Source organism: Podarcis vaucheri (genome assembly GCF_965113315.1).
Source record: "Podarcis vaucheri genome assembly, chromosome: 14".
NCBI lineage: Eukaryota > Metazoa > Chordata > Lepidosauria > Squamata > Lacertidae > Podarcis > Podarcis vaucheri.
Window position 1 is genome coordinate 10,376,977 of NC_138752.1, and position 21,734 is coordinate 10,398,710.

At 45.8% G+C, this 21,734-nt stretch overlaps 2 protein-coding genes across 8 annotated transcripts in view; both read right to left on the reverse strand.

Annotated features, from left to right (window-relative positions):
• Window positions 1–71: 71 nt before the first annotated feature.
• On the reverse strand, window positions 72–8,387 carry PPIB (peptidylprolyl isomerase B). The gene is made up of 5 exons (XM_082198852.1): window positions 8,203–8,387; window positions 4,602–4,715; window positions 2,597–2,690; window positions 2,279–2,463; window positions 72–495 (listed from the first exon to the last, which is right to left on the reverse strand). The coding sequence occupies exons 1-5, from the start codon at window positions 8,365–8,367 to the stop codon at window positions 373–375; spliced, it is 681 nt and encodes a 226-aa protein (XP_082054978.1). The 5' UTR covers window positions 8,368–8,387; the 3' UTR covers window positions 72–372.
• Window positions 8,388–12,188: 3,801 nt separating this feature from the next.
• Window positions 12,189–21,734, reverse strand: part of CSNK1G1 (casein kinase 1 gamma 1) — a 69,197-nt gene continuing 59,651 nt past the window's right edge. For 5 of the 7 annotated variants that reach the window (XM_082198650.1, XM_082198649.1, XM_082198655.1 and 2 more), the window contains one exon: window positions 12,189–17,820. In XM_082198650.1, coding sequence (XP_082054776.1) covers window positions 17,766–17,820 — 55 coding nt within the window. In that variant the 3' untranslated portion in view covers window positions 12,189–17,765. Of the gene's footprint in view, window positions 17,821–20,852; window positions 21,082–21,734 lie in introns of those variants that run through there. The other 2 variants (XM_082198656.1, XM_082198654.1) reach the window with 1 other exon arrangement.

The window sequence follows — 21,734 nt, forward strand, 5'->3', positions numbered from 1 at the left end:
AAATGCTGGGAATTCATAGTTGGGGTGGGAGGACCTAGCCGTAGCTAATAAAAACAACCACCAGGCAGTGCTACAAAAACACAATGGTCGCGTTTATTGGTCCATGTGCTTTCTTACAAAACGGAATGGGACACCCATTGCCCCCCCCATAGCCACTTGGGTGACCGGTGGCTGATGGAATGAGTTGTTAACAGAATGGAGACCCCACCCCCCACCCTGAAGCGTATAGCTGGGGGAAGGGTGGGCAGAAAGGGAGCAGCAGTGGCGGCAGTTCACCTGCTGTGGGACAGTGATGATGCGAGGCCTCCGTGAGTGTGTAGCCCCCTCGCAGCCCTTTGCAAGCCAGAGTCTGACCCTCCAGCGGCCACCCGGTTATTCTTTGGCAATGGCAAATGGCTTCTCCACCTCGATGACGTTGCAGTCGGCAATGGTGACGTCTTTGAGAGGTTTGTCCCGACTATCGGTCTTTGTGTTCTCCACTTTCCTCACTACGTCCTAAGAATGGGAAGCAGGAATAAGAAGGGGTCAGTGTTGGAAGTTAGCCAGGGGGAATTTTGCTTCTGGTGTGGGTCCAACTGCGGCCACATGGAGATCTCTGGATGCCAGGTTCCTGGCTGACATCTCCACCTGGCTGGCCCCTCCAGCTTTCTTAAGCAGGTAAGCATAAGAGCTTATTCATTACATTTAAATCCCACCTTTTCTTCCAAGAAGTACACGGTTCACCCCTCCCCTGGTTAATCTCTACAACAACCCTGTGAGGTGGGTTAAGAGGCTGTGACTGTCCCAAGGTCCCCCAGTGAGGATTTGAACCCTGATCGCCCACGTCCTAGTCCGACACTCTAGCCACTACACCACACTGGCTTCCTACAGTTCTTCTGCTATGGGGCAGCTACACAAATTAAGTAGGTAAATAAAAACGGGGAAAGCAAAATGTCACTGAGAGAAGGTTCTGAAATACTTTCCTCGAAGCCTAAATTTATTTTATTCTGGATTGTTTTATTTGGTGTTTTCATAGAGAGTTGGAAGGGACCCGAGGGCCATCTAGACCAACCCCATCAATGCAGGAATCTCGGCTAAAGCATCCATGACAGGTCATCCAACCTCTGCTTAGAAACCTCCAGTGAAGGACAGTCCGCAACCTCCCATTTTAATGTGTTGCAAACTGCCTTGAGATTTTTTCCCCTTTAAAATATAAAGTAGGAGAGAAATTAAATAGTCATAATGATAAATCTCGTTGGTTTTTTTAAAAGGTGCCTAGACATTCCACTGTGGTGACTATAAGCTAGGTTTAAGGTGCCATTTGGCGATTTGCTTATATATCTGAGTTTCTAGCACTGATGACACGTTATACCCGTGGAGGGCACTTGGCAATGCCCATCGCATGGGCATTTCTAGCTGCCCCATTTTGCCCTGTAATGCAGCCTGGAGAATGGCAATACAGTCGTACCTTGGAAGTCGAACGGAATCCATTCCGGAAATCCGTTTGACTTCCAAATCGCGGCTTCTGATTGGCTGCAGGAAGCTCCTGCAGCCAATCGGAACCCCGTCAGACATTTGGCTTCCAAAAGAACATTCAAAAACCTGAACAGTCATTTCCGGGTTTCGATTGTTCGGGAGCCAAAACATCCAAATTCCAGTGCATTCAACAACCAATGTACAACTGTATGGGGTTCCTGTAGTAAGCTCTTTATATATTCACTCTTAGGCACTAGTTATGCCAATCGCTAGGTGCGCAGAGCTGTTTCGCATACACAGAGGGAGGCAAGACGTTGTCAAACTCCCAGCTTCCATCAGCTCCAGGCAGCATAGCGGATGGTCAGGGGTGATGGAAGTTGTGGTCCCACCTCACTGGGAGGGCCCTCGGTTCTCCACCCCTGCAGTTCAAATGTCAGAATTGGCATTACCAGATAAAAATTCAAGTCCACCACAGAGATCTAAAAAGCCCAGGAAGCTGCACAGATTTGTGCCCGATGTCAAAAGAGACAAAGAACTCGGCACCAGGCAAAACTATTGTTGAGGGATTCCAAAATTGAGCACCACCCCGGAAAAAGCCCTCTCTCCCCTCCCCCCCCTTCCTACAGCAGCGGGATCTGGAGAAGCGCCTCCTTAGGCCCATGAACTGCCATGACAACAAGCTAGGAGGCAGTGAAATTTTGATATGCTCCATTTGCCTGGTCCGTGGTCTAGTTCCCATTATTTGGAACCAACAACTGCATTAGAAATCCAAGTAAGGACCCAGATGACGCTATGCACAACACACACACAAAATTCCGCTCACCATCCCTTCCAGGACTTTGCCGAAGACGACATGCTTGCCATCCAGCCATGACGTCTTGACGGTGGTGATGAAGAACTGAGAGCCGTTGGTGTCCTTGCCGGCGTTGGCCATGCTCACCCAGCCGGGCCCATAGTGCTTCAGCTTGAAGTTCTCGTCAGGGAAACGGTCCCCGTAGATGCTTTTACCTGGCAGTTAGCGAAAGGGAGAAAATAACACCGCCTTCCAGCGTCCAGCTTTGTTTTTTGAGGGTTACTGCTGGCCAGAGGAGGATCCCTGTCCAACCCCATCCAGAAGACACAGAATGGACTCGGCCCTCACCTCCTGTTCCATCTCCCCGGGTGAAGTCTCCTCCCTGGATCATGAAGTCCTTGATCACACGGTGAAACTTGCTGCCTTTGTAGCCAAACCCTTTCTGAAAAGAAAGGGAGTTTGGTAAGAGTGCGGAGAGTTTGCAGCACCCCTCTGGGAAAGGCTTGGTTTAAAGTCCTTTCCTGAGCAATCCAGAACCAGACAGTTTCAGAGCATCAGCTGTAACCTCTCCCATCTGTGGGCGGGAAGAGAGTCACGACTGGTGGAAAAGGGACCAAGATACTGGGGAAAGCAGAATACTTTGCTGCTGCAATGCAAGTGAGGCCTCAGCAGTTTCTGCTCCACGCCCCCCCCCCCTGCCTGCAAACCCTACTGGGAGTCCAAATGCTCAGGGCTTTAGCCTCCAGCAGGTTAGCCCATTACTTGAGCAATAAACTTCTTAATGGGCTCAGCTCTTGCTAATCACTAGCAATCCCTTGTGGTTCCAACTACTAAGAGGGCCCCATAATGGGGATCAGCAGGGTTGGGTTTTTCCCCCTTGGGCGGGGACAAATTGAAACACTGAAAGAGGAGAGTGGGCTAGTTTCTCAGGAAGAAAATAAGAACGGTTCCTATTTTGTTGCATTTCAAAGGCAACACAAATGCTGGAAACTTCTAAAATATATAAATGAAAGCTGGGAATCTGGGGTGATGGTACATCCAGACATTTTTTTGAGCAGGGGGAGAACAACTGCCCCAACGTGCCACCCTTCCCTAGTGGAAGCCCAGCGTCCCAATGAAACATCTGGATGCACAACACCTGATCCAGTGCAGAAGCATAGAGGAATTCATATAAGTAAGTACCGTATTTTTTGCCCTATAAGGCGCATTGGCCCATAGGGCGCACCTCATTTGGGGGGGGGGGAAATAATAGAAAAATTATTCCCCTCCCAGCCCAAGCTTCCCCCGACCCCAGGCTGCTGTCCGCAAGCCTTGCGAGCCCGCGGGAACTCCCGCTGGGCTCGCAAGGCTTGTGGACATCTGCGCGAAGCACGGGGCGCGCTCTGGAACACGCCCGTGCTTTGGGCTACAGGCTGCTGCGGATAGCTTCCTGAAGCCTGGGGAGCAAGAGGGGTCCCCATAGGACGCACACACATTTCCCCTTCATTTTTGGAGGGAAAAAGTGCGTCCTATAGGGCGAAATATATGGTAACTTGACGGTCATATTTTGAAAGTTAAAAGCAGCAGTGAGAGGCAGCGGCGTAGCGTGGGTTGTCAGCACCTGGGGCAAGGCAAGTAATTTGCGCCCCCTAACCTGCCGCCGCTGCCAGCTTCTTCTTGCTGCTGCCTGGTCTGGTCTGGTGTGGTTCTCTCCCGCGCTCAGCACTGTGCTGAGAGGCCGCTGCACTGTCCCTCCCCCAGATAGTCCCTCGCTCTCTCTCCGCACCGCACAGCCAGCACTGCAGTGAGAGAGAGTGAGTGAGCCAAGTAGGGGCAGAGAGCTGCAAGTGCGAGCGCCCCCCCCAGATGTTGCGCCCCCCCTGCACCCCCCACGCTACGCCACTGGTGAGAGGGCAGAAGCTTAATCATGGCAGCACCTCATCTTTCTCTGTGCTTAGCTTAGAGAAGAACATTCCCTCTCCAGCAGACTTTCACTCAGTTTCCAAATATTTGTGCAATTCGGCCAGCAGCAGCAGTGAATGGAGTGCCCTGGAGGCAAACTCTGACATGCACCCAGTCAGGATTCCTTCCCCCAAGGGCCTGCAAAAGGAAAAGGGCTGTAGCACCCAGACTTTGGCCTTAATAGTTTTCCAGGCCCTCTCCGCTCCAAGGCTCTTTAGATGAGCAATATAATTATTTCACTTATTCAAAGTGGGGTAAGCCAGCCCTCCTGCGTTTGGGGGGCCTTCCTGTTGTGTGGGCCTCTGGAAGCATGCCCCACAGTCCTTGCAGCCACCCCAAACGCCAGCCTTCCTTCTGCGCCCTTGTAAGCAGACTGACCTACTGAGGACTCTCACGCAGCATTCGAACTCACCTCTCCTGTGGACAAGGCGACAAAATTCTCAACCGTCTTTGGAACCGTCTTTCCAAAAAGGCCGATGACCACTCGCCCCACGTCTTCATCCCCGATCCGCAGATCAAAATACACCTGGTGATCAAAACAGGCTGCATCATGGAACGGCGGCAGAGTGGAGCCCCCTTCCTGTTCTGACATCAGCCTCAATATGCAAGAGTCCAATGCCTGCGGGGAGTTAGGCTGTCTGCAGCAAGGCTTACCGTATTTTTCGCTCTATAGGACGTACTTTTTCCCCTCCAAAAATTGAGGGTAAATGTGTGTGCGTCCCATGGAGCGAATTCAGGCTCCTTGGCTTCAGTGATAGCAACGCTAAGCCTCCGAAGCGCAGAGGGAGCGCTCCCTTCATGCTCCAAAAGCTTCGCGTTGCTTTCACTGAAGCTTGGAGAGCGAAAGGCGTCGGTACGCACCGACCCCTCACTCTCCAGGCTTCAGGGATAGCCACACGCAGCTTCTCCTGGTAGGGAGAGGTTGCGTGGGGCTAAAGACGAAGCCAAAACAGTGAGTGGGATCCATCCCACTGGATGCCTTGGCTTGTGCCTCCGGCAGGGAGAGGTTGCGCACATCCTGTACACTGCTCTTGGGGCTGGGGGGGAATAAGATTTTTTTTCTTGATTCCCCCCCCCCTAAAAACTGGGTGTGCCCTATGGTCCGGTGCGCCCTATGGAGCGAAAAATACGGTATATGTAAGGAGCCACCCATGGAACCGTACTGCTACTTTTATTGGGATCCTCCTCAGGCTATGATCCATTCAAGTAGGAGGGGGAGAACCACATCCTTGGGAGAAAAAGGTGGTGCATAAATTCAATAAATAAATAAATAGAATATTTGTCCGCCTAGACAGGTATTGTCTTTTCTGACCAGCAGTCCTTCTCTCTCTCTCTCCCCTCAAGGCTTAAGCAAAGGTCTCAACCTTGCAATTTGATTCCACCACCCTCAGGCTGTACCCAACACCAGCAGTGATCTGAACTCTCCCCAAATGCAATCCATTTCAGACAATGCCTAGTGCTTGCTTGAACTGAAAGGTTTGTGTGCACTAGAAACTTCTGGGTTATATGTGGCTGAAGAATAGCCCACTGTACTAAGTAGAGAGACATATCTATTGCCCCACCCACACCAAACGTTTTCGGGCTGCACACTCTTCCTCCGCCCTGCTTCTGAAGTGTGGCAAATGGGCTCTGCCTGACAGTTCATGTTTGCTGGTCTGGAGTGGGATTCTCACTTTTTGCAAGTACATCTTGGGTTAAATTCCCAGACAAGTCCATGCTCCAGAGAGGGGTGGGGGAATCTTAAAGGGGAAGGTCATTGGTTCAATTCCTCGCACCTGCAGCTTGAAAAGGATCTCCTCCCTGGTGCAGAGGAGAGATGCTACCAGCTGCATTAGGAAACATCCTCAATCCCTTCCCAGGAGTTTGAGGAAGGGAAGGGGCCAGAATGCACAGACAGAGAATCCTTTTATGTCTGCGGTTCCAGGCCGAGTCTCTGGCATCTCCAGCTGAAAGGCTCTTGAGCAGCAATAGCTAGTGGTGCTGTCAGGACAAGTCTTTGGGTTCGGCCAAAGGAGGGAGGGACCTCAAACACAGGAGGGCCTTTAAAGGAAGCAAAATAGTACAAACTGTTTTGGAGCACATGAGGACCATTAAGTCCAGAGCCTAAAATTTCCCACTGGCTCCACCTCTCTGGAATGCACTGCCGAGACCCCAAAACCCACCTGCAGTGTTCTAAACTCCCATTGTTCTAGGCGCATTTTGCGACAGGGAATTTCATTAGTTCAAGCAGTTTCTGAGCTCTGGGCGCAGTACTGCGCCTGAGATTTCAGATATAAACTGCAGACTGGAAGGAAAGGAGGACCTTTTTCTGCCTCCCCACTTCCAGCTACTCTCTGAAGACTGGAGAAGAGACCCTCTTAAGAATATTAGGAGGGGGTGGGCAGGGGGAAGGCTAGACCATGTGAAAAATGAATACTTTTAGCAGCAGTTCATTCATTTTCATCTTTGTGTTCTTGTTATAAAAAAGTGCACCTAAACATTCCGTTGTTGCGTCCATAGCAGAGGTTTAAGATGACATTTAAGCTCCTAGCTTTCATATCTCAGTTTCTAACACTGCCCATCTGCTCTCACTGGCCTTTGCTTCAGATCACACATTGCTTTGTAAGGTTTTTATTTTAGTTTTCAGCCGGCCAGCCATTTTTCTTTCATTTTATCCTTTGGTGTCTGTAATATTGCAAGCTGTCTTGGGAGGGTTTTTCTCTGAAAGACAGTCAGAACAATTTTTTAAAGCCAAGAAACTCAAACAACAAAGCATTCAATGGCACCATCAGATTCCTTGTGGCGTAAGAATGCATGTTAGTCTCTAAAGTTGCCACAAGACTCTGCTACTTTTGGAAGTTGTCCGATAAAATGATACAGGAATAGAAAGAAACCAAAAGTCTGGCTCAGCATAAGGCTCCTTTGTAGAATGTGGGATTTCTTAAGCTAGCCAAGGCTGAGTCACAAAACCTAACCCTTTCCGCAGACATCTCTTTTCAATATGCATGACAACTGTCCTAATTTACCAGGGGCAGCCCCTAATTTCTGACCCTAAATCTCTCTCCTTTCCTAGCCCTGTGCCTATGAATACTTTATCACTTTGGGACACACCCCCCCCAAGTCAAGGCTCCTAATACCTAAGTCTAAGCACACATACTAGGAAGTTCTATTACGCTCAGTTGTACTTCCTATTGAGTAATAACACAGCAGATGCAACAAAAGCACAGCCTGTGTTAAACTTGTTGGCCTTTAAAGGAGCCGTAAGATATTTCTGCAGTGCAAGACAAGACATGGCTGCCCCACTGGGGCCTCCAAGCGATAACCACCATGCTTGGAATCAAGCATGTTAAGAATGAACAACTGTTTAATTTTTATTTGCTGATGTTTTGAGAGTTAATTCTATTGTGTACTATTCTAATAGATTGCTGAATATTACTTTACTTGATGTAAGTGGCTCCATTTTAAAGTTACGTTTTAGTATGAATTTTTGACCTGGATCTGATCATTATAAGGCACGTGTTCCTTGCTGCATATTTTTTTTGCTGCAAATCGCCTTGCTTATAGCAACATAGAAAGGCGGCATAGAAATTAAAAGCCAAATGAAATGAAGCCGCGCATCCTCGGAAGGGTCTCTCCATCGCGCATGACTTTATCGCCTGGCCAGCTAAGACCCCACCCGGTGCCTAAGCCTCCCAGTGCTTTTCACCCCTCCTTGCACACCACATCCCGATATAAAACAAGGAGCACGCGCAGGGGACGGGGTTTAGCTTTGAACGGCTTGCTAAGGGAAGAAAAATCACCTCCCCACTCCCTGGGTGCACTGGCCATAAATCGCCTTTTAGGCTTTTTCAGCAATTATCATGTTAAGAAAAATTAAATAAATTATTATGATTATTATTGCACAGAATCGGGCTAGAGGGCTTCTGCTGCTGCAGAATAGAGGGGTGCAAGCGCAACAGGGGGGACGCCCACCCTGCAGAGAAGTGCAAGGGGGAGGGGGCTGCACAGAAGCCCCCCTTCCCCGCCCCGCTCACCTTGGCCGTGACCTTAGGCCCCTTCTTGCGCTCCTCCGCGTGAGTAGCCGGGAAGAGCAGCAGCAGCAGAGAGCCGCCCAGGCCCAGCAAGGCCGCGGCCGCCAGCAGCTTCATCTTCCTCCGCTCGCAGCCCCAGCAGCGCCAACCCGGCCACAGAGCCCGCATCCGCCCCCTTCCCCTCTCGCTCGTCCTCCCCTCCCGCCTCCCCCGTGCGCAATGGTACAGCCCCGAGCCAGGCGGAGCGGAGTCCTGGGCGAGAGGGATTGGCCGGTTCCATCTCAGGAGAGGGGGAGGGAGGTCGTTCCCCACCCCCACCCCGGGGGGCGTCAGCGGCTCCTGCGACAAAGGAATGCCACGTTTCCAGCCTCCGATTGGGCGGCGAGCTCGGCCAATGGGAAGCGGGCACGAGAGGCGGCGGCGGCTGCGCGCCGGTTGGGCCAAGCGGCAAACAAAGGAGAGGCAGGACGCGCGGGGCGGGGACTACATTACCCAGCGAGCAGTGCGTGGCCGGCGGCGTCGTGCTCTTCGCTGAAGTTGCCGCCCTTCGCCTGTAGGGGGCAGTACAACTATCTGGATAGGATGAAGGAGGATGCTCTGTTTGTAGCCCTTTGGGAAAATGGTTGCGTGTTAAAGGATCAGACGTGTATAATTCCCATCTATAGCCAGATTTCCAGGGATCTGGCCCTGTTATGCTGCAGTCTTGTACACACTTTGTTGTAGTTGTTTAGTCGTTTAGTCGTGACCCCCTGGACCGAGCACGCCAGGCACTTCTGTCTTCCACTGCCTCCCGCAGTTTGGTCAGACCTTCGAGAACACTGTCCAACCATCTCGTCCTCTGTCGTCCCCTTCTCCTTGTGCCCTCCATCTTTCCTAACATCAGGGTCTTTTCCAGTGGGTCTTCTCTTCTCATGAGGTGGCCAAAGTATTGGAGCCTCAGCTTCAGGATCTGTCCTTCCAGTGAACACTCAGGGCTGATTTCCTTCAGAATGGATAGGTTCTTGCAGTCCATGGGACTCTCAAGAGTCTCCTCCAACGCCAGAATTCAAAAGCATCAATTCTTCGGCGATCAGCATTCTTTATGGTCCAACTCTCACTTCCATACATCACTACTGGGAAAACCATAGCTTTAACTATATGGACCTTTGTTGTACACACTTACCTGCTGCTTAGTGTGGCGTACTGCTACACACACAACGTATTTGCTCAATTCAGTGCAAACAGAGAAGCATGTGGCTATTAGATGCAAACTGGGTTTATGACTTACTTTGGCTTAAGACTTGGCACACAGAGAAAGCAAAGGTATTAAAAAGCAAAGCAAAACATCTCAAAGATCCAGCTTATAAAAGGTTAAAAGGTAAAGGGACCCCTGACCATTAGGTCCAGTCGTGGCCGACTCTGGGGCTGCGGCGCTCATCTCGCTCTATAGGCCAAGGGAGCTGGAGTTTGTCCGCAGACAGCTTCCGGGTCATGTGGCCAGCATCTGGCGAACCAGAGCAGCACACATAAACGCCCTTTACCTTCCCGCCGGAGCGGTACCTATTTATCTACTTGCACTTTGACGTACTTTCAAACAGCTAGGTTGGCAGGAGCAGGGACTGAGCAACGGGAGCTCACCCCGTCGTGGGGATTCAAAACGCTGACCTTCTAATTGGCAAGTCCTAGCTCTGTGGTTTAACCCACAGAGCCAACCGTGTCCCTTCTTATAAAAGGTTATGCCCTAATAAAATCTGCCATAACTATCCCTCAGGACTTGGAACAGGTTCAGACTTCAGAGGATACGCCAGTCGTCCTTAATTTAGCAACAAAAATAAATAAATGCCCGCGTGATCGTGACACAAACCCCCACTCACTAACACTAGGCAACAGAATGAAAGAACCATGTTCCCCATCTCTCCTTTGCCCCCAGCAACAAGGTATCTATGACAAAAGTGTCATTCACTAAATGTAAACCAACTGAAAAAGTGTGAGTCTGAAGAAGTGTGCATGCACACAAAGGCTCATACCAATAACAAACTTAGTTGGTCTCTAGGTTCTACTGGAGGGAATTTTTATTTTGTTTTAAACGAACTGTGAAAGACTATGAATTGAAAGTGGAGGTGATAGATGTACCTTTCCCCTGTTTATCTATTTCGTAACACAAAAAATCCTAAATAAAAACTATTTTTTAAAAAACAGTGCGCTTAAGCTGTTTTCAGCTACACCTTTCGTCAGCCCCAAGTACTGGATACATGTTTATAGCACAGAAAGTTGGCATTTTGAGTGAGTTATGGAGTGACCTTTTTGTAAACATGACTAAATTTTGACTAGCAGCAATGATGAATGGATCAGTGTATTTTTCTAGTATTGCTTTTGCAGACGTTCACTCATAAGACTGTTCCAGACCATTTCTGCATGAATCTGCAAATTGTTTTTTTTAAAGAACCCAATCAAATTTGTTTACATGTGAATGTGCATTTTTAAAAACATAGTTATACCTCAGGTTACAGACGCTTTGGGTTGCATGATTTTGGGTTGCGCACTGTGCCAAACCTGGAAATACCGGAATGGGTTACCTCCAGGTTTCAGCGCTTGTGCATGTGCAGAAGCGCTAAATCGTGCTTTGCGCATGTGCAGGAGCACCAAATTATGACCCGCGTGCGCAGACACAGTGCTGCAGGTTGCGGACTCTGTGGGTTGCGAACATGCTTCCTGCATGGATCACGTTTGCAACCCGAGCGTCCACTGTACAGTATTGAGAATATAGGAAGCTGCCTTGTATATACAGAGCCAGAACAATGATTTATCTAGCTCAGCGTTACCTGACTGACAGCAGCTCTCCAGGGTTTCAGACAGGATTGATCCTCAGGACTGATCCACAGCTCTACCACCAAGCTACAGCCGCTTCCTTTGAAGTGTTATCTAAAATAGCATTGTGTAGTGTGCAATTATGTAGTGTGCAAACCAACATGAGTTTGACCAAACTGCAGGAGGCAGTGGAAGACAGGAGTGCCTGGCGTGCTCTGATCCATGGGGTCACGACTAAACGACAACAATGTGTGCAATTTACACAACAGAGGGATATAAAATTATGCATGGTGTGGAGACAGCAGACAGAGAAATGTATCTCTCCCTCTCATAACACTAGCACTTGTAGACATCCACTAAAGGTGACTGTTGGAAGAATCAAATTACATCTCCACACAGTGCAAAACTATGGAATTTGATCCCCCATGAGGAACGGTCACCAATGGATGGTTCTAAAAGTTAAATTCATTCTGAATTAAGGCTAATCACCATTACTAACCCTTTCTTCTGAATGTCAGTTGCTGGAAAACACAGGAAGGGGGTCCTACTTGCAGGTTTCCCACAGGCATCTGGTTGGCCACTGTGAGAACAGGATGCGGGCCTAGATGGACCACTGGCTTGATCCAGCAGGCTCTTATGTTTACTTAAACCTCATTTCTCATTCTGTTGCCCAACCATCCTAACAGGAGCATTTCAGAATTGTTCACTATCCCAAATAACATGACAGCACTTGGCTACCTTGCCACTCACTCTGACTGCAGAGGATAGCACGCAAGTGAATGTAAAATACTGTGTTCAGTGTGCACATAGTACACAACATATTCACTACAACATCAAGACCAAGAGCAGTGTTTCCTAACTTCTGCCTGATGATGACAAACAGCCTGGCGCTAGTAAACTAACACAGTGCATGGTCTCAATTCAAAACCAAGGTGACAGAATTGAACATGAATGCTTCCTTTGTTGGCGAGACCATGGAAGCACAAAAGCACATGCAAGCTGTGTTTATGCTTCTTTTGCAAATATAATCTACATTGCAAACATCTCCAGATTTCTCTTAGACAATACAGTATTAGCATATTTTGTGGTTACTGGTTGGAAATGCAGTGTCTCATCACAGGAGTAGCATCCTCTTTGTTTTCAAGATGCTAAGTGTGATGGGACATGGCACCCGAGAGAAAATAAAAAGGACTACACAGATGTGAACAGAGCAAATTTGATGTTTTATTTTACATTAAAAGGGTGCAAATAGGGGAAAGGGGGGTATTTAAGGTACACAACATTTCTTGCAATGTCCCATTAAAAACAGGCACATCAGAAAAGATCAGTAGCAGGACCCAATTCCTGGCAAAGTGAAATCCAACTAGCGCCAGAGGAGCCTCCTGCACATCGTGTTTGTGAGCCCTTATCCTGAACCGTTTCAAATGCATTTGAAATTGACATTCATGTTAAAAAATACTACGCTTCATGTTCACTGCCAAGTTCCAAGAGCAGTGCCAGGATTATATGAATAAAACATTGCATTACACATTTAAAATAAAAAGATTAAAAATCAAAAGGCATTTCAACAAGAATCAGACATGTGCACACAATACTTTAAAAAAGATTTTTCACAGCTGATTTTTCTTTACAGTAACAAGAGTTGCACTCATTATCCCAATCATCCCATTTTTAAAAGCACAAAAGGCCTACATTAAAGAAACAGACTTAATAAATTATACATCACAAAATTTCCAATGGGAACAAGCCACTTAACTGTGGTTTCCCTGTTTGGGGAAGATACAATATTTGGTATGGTCCACCTGCCCCCAAATGATAATTCTCTTCTCTGCTTGGTAATTGCAAAGACAGATTTATCACTATCAAGTTGCTTTTCTAACTGGAGAAGATTAACCTGTTCCCAAGTTCCACAAGGTAGCCTATACAGTTATGCAGCAGTTATGCAGTTTGGAAAAGCATTTCTTAGAAAAAGTGATCATTTTCCTGAGACAGTCTTAAGAGGATGAGAGAGGCTATTTAAAGCCATTTTCCTGCCTGTGTTTGATTGGCATGCACCTGTCATTTCGGGGGGGGGGGAGGATACTGAACTCAGAGCAGGCACTGGAACCAGGTGCTCAATGTAAGAGTGTCCCAGTCCCTCTCAGAAACCACACCCCTCCATAGGAGCAGTATTCTGGGGCAACAACTCCAGAACTAAATCCCCATGAGGTGCTGAAGTGGAGGTTCCTACTACATCACTAAGCTGAGGCAAGGGCATCCTGGTCAGAGACTGAGGTTTCCTCGCAATTAAGAAGTTTGGTAATAAAGCATGCAGACTAAGCTGCAGCTCATCCTCAGACCCAAGGCCTGCTGCATAACAAATACTGAAGTAAAGATCTGCACCCCCTCCAGACATTCACAAAGCAGAGAGTAATTCCTATAGTGGTTCATCTACAGCACAGATAGGAAGCCTGTGGCCCTCCAGATGTTGTTGGATTCCAGCTTCCGTTGGTCCCCGCCAGCATGGTCAGTGATTAGGGATTATGGGAGTTGTAGTCCAACAACATCTAGAGGGCTAGAGCAACCCCACCCGAGACCTGCAGTAAAACTATTAAGGGAAGCTTGAGAAATCAGTTCCCTTCCAGTCACTTACTGGGATATGCATAATACAAACACGGCACTGAGAACTGCCAAGGCAAGCAAAGTAGCCTGGCATTCTTAGGCCCTTTAACTGCTACACATCATGCCAACATCAAGACCTGCAAAAAGAAAAGGAAGCTCAATCAGTGAGGCTCAAAACCAATGGGAAAAACTAGCCTCCCAAGCCAAACAATGGGTACTTCCTTTAAGGCCTGATAAGCAATGCAGAAAGCATATTTTCCCTCTTCCCCCATCTTTAGTATTTTGAGAAAACGGGGCTTATGGCTTTGTATTTATAGGGAGGTGCATATTTGGCAGTTCACACCCAGCAATACAACACCATCTTCAGACTACATACAAAGAAATGCTCACCATGGCAGTTTACCTTCCACAAAGCATCGCTCATGAAAGCTCTTGGGAGAGCTTACAAGTTCCATTCGTCAAGGAGCAGTATACATTTTGTTCCTCCATCCTGCAAGTCATTATAAACCACGGATGTGGAAAGATTTAAGTCATGCATGCCTGTTTCGGACTACAGGGGCACTGGGCAGGTCATTTTGAAGAACAAGCGTCCCAGGAAGCAATAGTTTTTGAAGATAAGTTCATGGTGTGTGTTTTAAAATATAAGATTAAGGCTGAAAATTGAAAGGGAGAAAGAAATTCAAACCAGCCCCAAGGAAAAGAATTTTCTAATTCTGCCACTGGCAATTTTCAGAGTGATATAATTACATCACAAGAAAGCTGCTTTTATAGAGACCAATGCAGATTAGCTATTTTAATTTCTTCCACCCTAAAAAGAAAGGCAACTGTTTGGTAGCAAAGTCATGATCATGACTATTTAAAATTCAAGAGGGTGGAGGGTGTACAAAGGATTACTAGTCCATTTTACAGACACTTGCCTTTCCAAGTGACAAAACTGAAGGTAGATTTTGAATGAGCACTTGGAAGAACTACCCATGTCTTTTTTTAAGAATATGTGCTGACATGTTATTCTCCGAGACCCAGAGAACATTAGAGGCCAGCTAGTCAGCTCCTGAAGCAAGGCAATCCTCACAATTAAGTAGATTTGGCCTTTAATAATGGGAAAGACACACAACCAGTGATGAGAGGGAAGGGAGACCTATATAATCTTACTCATTCCTATTCACTAGCTTCTGACCGTTTGTTTCAAAATAATCAAAGACAATACCATCAGCTTTGTTTTGCAAAGGATGGCGCCGATTTAGAACTGGAAGCTTAGAGAGAAGGCTGTAGTAATTAGCTGTAGTATTATTGATGATCATAGTATTCTCTTCAAAGCAGCTAAGATTGAATAGTTAAGAATGAAGGGGGAGAAAGTTATTTTTACCACTGACTATTTTCTGGGGGGAAATAACACATTTCAGAAATGGAGAAGAATACTTGAAGACGGCTTCGGCTCCATGTTGCTTTATTGGAAATGGGAGACTGCAGAACAGCCCTGATATGAAGACACTGTATGGAAGCACTGGGAAACTGGGAGACTGTTTTGATAAAATGGGCCAGCACTTTGCATACATTCTCCCATATAGATGCTTAACAACTGAAATGTTCACTTGCGGTAAAAGAGGGTCCTACAAGTAATCCAGACCAAGTTAGTTTCTCCTGCTTCTTACCATGAGTCCACTAAATCCAGACTTTTACTCAAGTATCCCTACTGTGAGACATTTCTTACAGTTTGGTTTCTGAAGAGCTTCAGTATTTGACCAGAATGCAAAATCGAGTCTGGATATTAACCTGCTTCAAGAGCACATGTTCCCTATATGTATACAAATATTTTCATTCAGAAGGAAGCTAGATCTCCTGAGCAATGGAGCAGAGAAGCAAAAGCAAGATGGATTTCAACCATCGGACATTAAAAATAATGAAGACTTCTAAAGAAAAACAATTTGGGGGGGAGGCTGTTTATTGTGTAGCTTCCTCCATTTGCAAATTCTAAGATGCTCCTCAGTGGAAGAGAACTAGACTGCAAAAGGACAGATGCGTGCTGGGAGCACAAAGGTCAAGTTTTCATGAAATCGTACATCTCATATTTTATATCTCCCATACCAAGAGCGGGAAACAAGGCTCATTTTAGCAGGTGGCCTTAGAAGCATTTAAAGAGAGTGTTAGTAGTCAGGAGAAATGGGCTGAGAAGTTTTAAAGATCTTCTAAAAAACCCCAAACCCTTCTAATCAATGAGTGATGGTGAAGAGTTCACTCCTCTTATCTGCATCTTAAATGCAATAAAAAGGCAATTGGCCACACTCAGAAAATGGATGCACAACTTTCTAGGATGGACAGTTCATGAGCAAAAAACAAGTCTACTTTTTGGCTCAAGGGTTGAAGTAGTGTTGGGGGAACCAGGGAGAGGAAGGCAGTTCAAAGCTCAGCCAAGCAAAGCTAAAAATGAGGCTTTTAGATTAAGAAGAATACTCAAGAAATTGACGGGAACCAAAGGAGTTACTGCAGAGAGAGTTGCTTCTTCTCCCTGAGCAGGTTTCTCCTGTCTGTAGTCAAGGAGCTCCCAGAGTTTTTCCCAACAAGTCAAGAGGGTTATGGTCATGAGATAACTCCCTCCCCAAGGATTACTGACTGAACTACAGCATTGTGGTGCCACCTATTAGGGAAGATGAGACACAAGATTTCAGGCATCAAATTTCTGAAAAGGAAACATTTTCAGTTCACTTCAAGGCAGTAGGCAGTAGGCAGAGGGCACATGGTATGTCCTGGCCTTTGGGGTCAACTCCCTCAAAATTCCAGTTATTTGTCTCAAGCCACATCCACAGAAGATCTGCAGGAGTTCACAATCTCTGCCTTGGAGCACACTGAATGTGGAGCGGCCAATCCCATTTGGAAAGTCAGAATAAAACAAAGTTATCCAACTGCCTGGGGCATGTTAATAAGGAGCCCTGACTGCATAACAGAAAGAATCATAGGTAATACACAGACTGCTCTGCTGGAAGCCACATGCTATTCTAGTCTGTATAGATGGCCTTGAACCTCTAAAAGGCCTGATAAAATATGTCATCTAAGGCAGTGGCAGTGTCCTCTCGCTGATGAAATAGCTTTGCTCCCTTTAAATGGCCAAACTGCCTCATCCTTTCCACTTTCGGTTACAGTAGTCTGCATTTGCATTTCTGTGACCTGCCCAGAATTCAGCCCAGCTGACTTTTCTCCTTCCTGCCAGCAGAAAGACTTCCAATTCCAAGCAGGTTATGTCAGGCACCATGGAGAAAAACCACAAGAGGGGTGTTCACTGACAGCTGGAAAGGGCAGCTGAAAATTCAAGTAAGCTTCAGTGCACAACCAACAGTGGGGTATGAAAACCCCTGAATAGTCCCAGGGGATTCCAAATGTGGTGGACAGACTAAGTCAAAGGGAGGCTTTGCACTCAAATACAAGCTGAACATGTGTGCTGGCATCATTCACACCCACAAGGGGGGGGGGGAACACGCAAGTACAGCATACGCATACATAATGCTAAAAATAATTAAAAGTGCAACAACGTAAGTTCCTTTAGAACAACTGACACTTCTCTGTAACCATTCTGAGAAGGGAGATGCCACAGAAACCAGTAAATCAAGGCAACTGGAAATGTAGATTGCAGTTCTCTCGCCATTGGCTTACTATCATGGAATTCGTTGGAGTGCGATTAAGAAGGATCAGTTCTAAGCTGCCAGTGTAGTCAAAACTAAGCCGTTCGCAGCAAGAGGAGCTGGGGCCTCTTGAGAGCATCCTCTCTTCACCGCCATCTTGACCCCGTAGTTCATAAAGCCCCCCGCTGTTGGTGGACGGGGGGGAAAGCATGTCGAGAACAAAAGAGAAAGGGAGCAGGAACAAAAGCACATCCACCAGGAACGCCCTCTTTGCTGAACTGCTGTACAGACAGGAAGGTAGCCAGCCAACCTTCCAACAAGGGCAACGAGTGCTGGAAAGGATGCAATCCTGATTCCAAAAGGAGCTTCAAGCGTGGAGTGAGCAAGCGAGACCATTTAGGGAATCCACCTGAATGTTTATTTTGGAATTTTTTCCCCTTCCTCTCTTTTTGGTTTAATATGTCCCTTGTTTCTTGTCCTCTCCCCAAGAGAAGCCCCATTCAATAAGACGTGGCAGGAACAGCAGGTAAACAAAGTCCCCCAAAGACCTCAAGGAGACGCCTGTCATTTCTGGCGTTGGGAAGACTTCTTCCTTTTCCTCTTATAGAAGCAGCAGCACCTGGAGCACAAAGAACACAGCAAATCAATAGAGAGTACCGGGACCTCCAGCAAGCCCTCTCCTTCCAACACAATGCATGTGACGTGGCCAACTTCTTCACTCTCAGAAACACACAACACACATGCTCCCAACACCCACCCTCTCCTGCAACAACAGATAAACTCAAGACATTCAAGGCATCAAAGTAGTCCAATAATCACCACCAGGAATCGCCACCATGCTCTGGGGACCCATGTGATTTTTCAAGGGCTGTAATAACTTGAGGGTTACTATGACCAGTTCTAGCCTCTAGCTTTGGCATTATTTTCCAAACCAACATCATTTGCAACTAACGGGGAACGTGAACATGGCCAATTCCGTCTGAAAGGCACACAACTCAGAATTGCCACCCCCACCGCTGGCAGAAAGCTGCAAGAACGCACACTTTTAACCAAGTTGCTTTCACCACCACAGATGATACATTTACTATACAAGAAACTAGAAACAAACAGGATGTTTTTAGAGTGGAACCGTGGCTAACAACTCCTAAGATAATTCTGAGACATGGAGAACCCTGGCATGGGATGCTGCTGACACAGATGGACCTATGTAGTATAAGATGAGAAAATCCACCGCTGTTGCCTAAAAATACAAGAGGGATTGAAAAGAAGTGTGGAAGAATTACTTAAACAACACGGGTTGGAATTCAACCGCTAAACACAAAGTGGTCCTGATCTGAAGTTTCCAAAACACTTGAAGTAGAATTCTAGAACAGTGACTTGAACAAGAAATCACCCTTGCTATAAAAACAGATGGAAAAAACATGCTTTATAGGTAAGTGGATTTCAAGCAATCAATTTAATCTATGATTAATCAGAAATTAAAGTTGTAGTCATGACGATTTGTAGAAGATAATTTTATCAATTAAAAAAAAAATCAGTTATACAGGGTACCCAGATTTGTGTGCTTCCTCTTCTGTGCCAAGCTTGATGGGAAAAGGTACATTTTCTCCCAAAGTTAGTGGGAATTTTTTGCCTTACACCACAGATTTCCTTCTAGCATTAAGAACCACAGGAAACTGAAACTTACGGTTGGATTCAATGCAAGTAGGTCTTTTAATTCTGTATTATCTTAAATGCTGGTGGGGTCTGAAATTGTTCAAATCTTGAAGCCATTTTTATTCTGGTGTGATTGCCCATAATATCCTGTAATCCCAACTCTCAAAATGATACAAATAAAGATGTTTTCCCCCACTTTAGAAATGAGTGATAGGTTTTATCTGTTATGTGCTGTCTCATATTGAAGAGGCACAGTGTCTTTCTGCCAAAATCCCCACCACCAATACATACCCCCAAATTTTGGTAATATGGAAATTTAATTGATTAAAAGCCAAGGTAGGATCAATTATTTTTTAAAGCACAGTTTATAATTGATAAGGCAACAAAGATAAAGCAGGTAGATTTAACAACACGCTTAGAGTAGATATTTTTGCTCTTAAGTAAAATCTATCTGGCATATGAATGAAAGCTGGATAAAACCTAGGCTTGGCTAAGCATGATCTGTAGTAAAGGTGGACAGGCTTCAGATGTGTGAGATTACTTGGTTCTTTACTAGAACCCCAAGATCTACTAACCAGAGCCAGGTGCCAAAGACAGAAACATAGAATTAAAAAATTATGAGACCAGACATTTACGTGTGTGTTTTTCTTTCATTTGGAGTACCCGAATGAAATGAAGTGTATAAGTCATTAAATATAAAAAGCCCACTCCTGCCATTTGTGGTCCAAAGGGAATCACCCATTGCCTTCTCACAAATTAGATTATCCTCCAGGAGTTTTTCCTCCTTCCTTGTAGCATGTTGCTTGCCCTCTAACTTGAGCCACCTGGACTTGCCTGACAAAGTTTACTGGACAGAAGCAGCTTTCAACATGTGTCTTATCACTCTTGTACTCCCTCTTTCAACAACTTAAGGAGAAAACTATTAGTCATCTGAGCATAATGAAGCAAAACAAGGACAGATGACTTTGGAATGTTGCCCGTTTTCATCCTTGGAATAGGGATGAGAGGGGAAACTTTGTCCACATGTGACCATGAGGAGCTCTCCATGGTTTGGAGAAAGACACCACAGTAAATAGCCCATGCAAAGCAATAAGCCATTGTGTTGGTCTCACAGAGCTGTGAATGATGGGGAAGAAGGGGAAGGAAAAGAAGAGGCAGAGAACTCACTGTGTTGCACTGAACTACAATCAAAGTTAACATTAGCATCTGGTCACCCATTGCAATATCAAATGCCTATAGTGCATGGCCTGCTGCATTAGAACAGAGCTACAGGCACTGCTAGCATCAGCAAAACTTTGTTTTTCCCACTCTCAGTTTCTGGATCAATTGCAATCTATTGTACAATGTGTGCGTTTTTAAAGGAGACGCAACCAATTTGGGAGAATATCGCATGCTGGCAAAATGCTCATCAGTACAAATGGACTGTATGTATCCTTCCCTTTCCAGAGAAGTGAATGGTTTTTCCACTAATATTTAGCATTACGGATTCCACTACCTTTTACAGTAGTAATCAAAGCAGCTGCAATTGGAGACATTGCAGGGAGTGGACAAAAGTTGATCTCCTCCTTGGGCGCTGGCAATCCCTGCAGAGCCTCCTATGCTCCATCTCATGGATGAAAAGAACCCCATAGAACCAACCTTGCTTGGAGCAAAGAAGAAAGGGCAAGGCAGTCCTTAGAGGTACAAATGGTTCTTGCATAAAATTCCACTCCACAAATAATAACTGTTTACCTAACTGAAATTTCTGTAACACAGACCTTACTAGAAAAATATTATTCACAGAAAATCTGCATCTTGAGAGATCGAACTAACTTAACTTGCTATAGAGAGTTGCTTATTTTCCATAATTAATTTTAGGTGTAAAATCTGAAACCTTGATTACACAATTTGATTTACTTTGCATAGGTAGCCCCATATAAGGCATGTGATCTCATTAGTGGATAAAACCTCAGAGAGAAAAGACAACTCTATAATAAAACAGGAAGGTGACATATCTAGGTTTTGACATGGTGTATTTTAATCAATGATAAAATGAACAACATAAGTGAAGGAAGTTGATCTGTAAAACCTGGGAGGCATGCATGAAGCTAGGGTGACTTATGCTGCACAGATGGCTTCCATTACAGATGACACAGGCTGGATGGTTGACAGAACCAGACAAACCAGTCTCTTATGAGAAGCCTGGAGTGGATACTGGGTGGCCTTCACCTATGAAATTAATTCACTATGAAATGAAGCAGAGACAGAGAGAGAGAGTCACAAAGACTGATGGACTACGCGATATATTCCTTAAAAACACCTATTTCCCACATTCATTGTTTCCATCTATACAAACAAGTGGCAGAAGTAGATATGCTAGCGATTACTTCTAATGCTCCCAACACCTCAAATTTCTAAGGTAGAAGAGTTGTCATAAAATGGTTTCCCCTCCCAATAGTCACATGGCAAAAGTGTCTTGTGAAATTCACTATACTGTATAATTTCTGGCTAACCATGTCCTGAACATGGTTTTCAGAAATAATACAAGGAGATTCACCCCAGTTCTGACTTTTGCACTTAAGAAAATGGGTGTGTGTATCAGCTCTTAATGCAATGCAAATGATTCCATAAATGCTAATAAATAACAATGGCCTACCACTCATGCCAATGGACGATGTACACTTTTGAAATATGAGGCTTGTCCAGTCCAACCAAAATATTATGACTGAGCATGGTACATACAAAAACACACAGAAGTTGAATAAAATGCACCAATTATGCTAGAAGGCCAGCATCACAATGCAAAGCCATTTGCATATTTCTAAACACACACACTACTCCCCAGATAGATAATGATGTTGCAATGCTGCCAGACAGCACAAATATTCTGCAATTAAT

Bases quoted from the DNA above. Each gene is read 5' to 3' on its own strand.
- PPIB (XM_082198852.1), bottom strand. From the start codon at position 8,367: ATGCGGGCTCTGTGGCCGGGTTGGCGCTGCTGGGGCTGCGAGCGGAGG. The intron at 2,691-4,601 runs GTGAGTTCGAAT...CTTTCTTTTCAG, and splicing joins TCGCCTTGTCCACAGGAGAG to AAAGGGTTTGGCTACAAAGG. The intron at 496-2,278 runs GTGAGCGGAATT...TCCCATTCTTAG, and splicing joins GCAAAGTCCTGGAAGGGATG to GACGTAGTGAGGAAAGTGGA.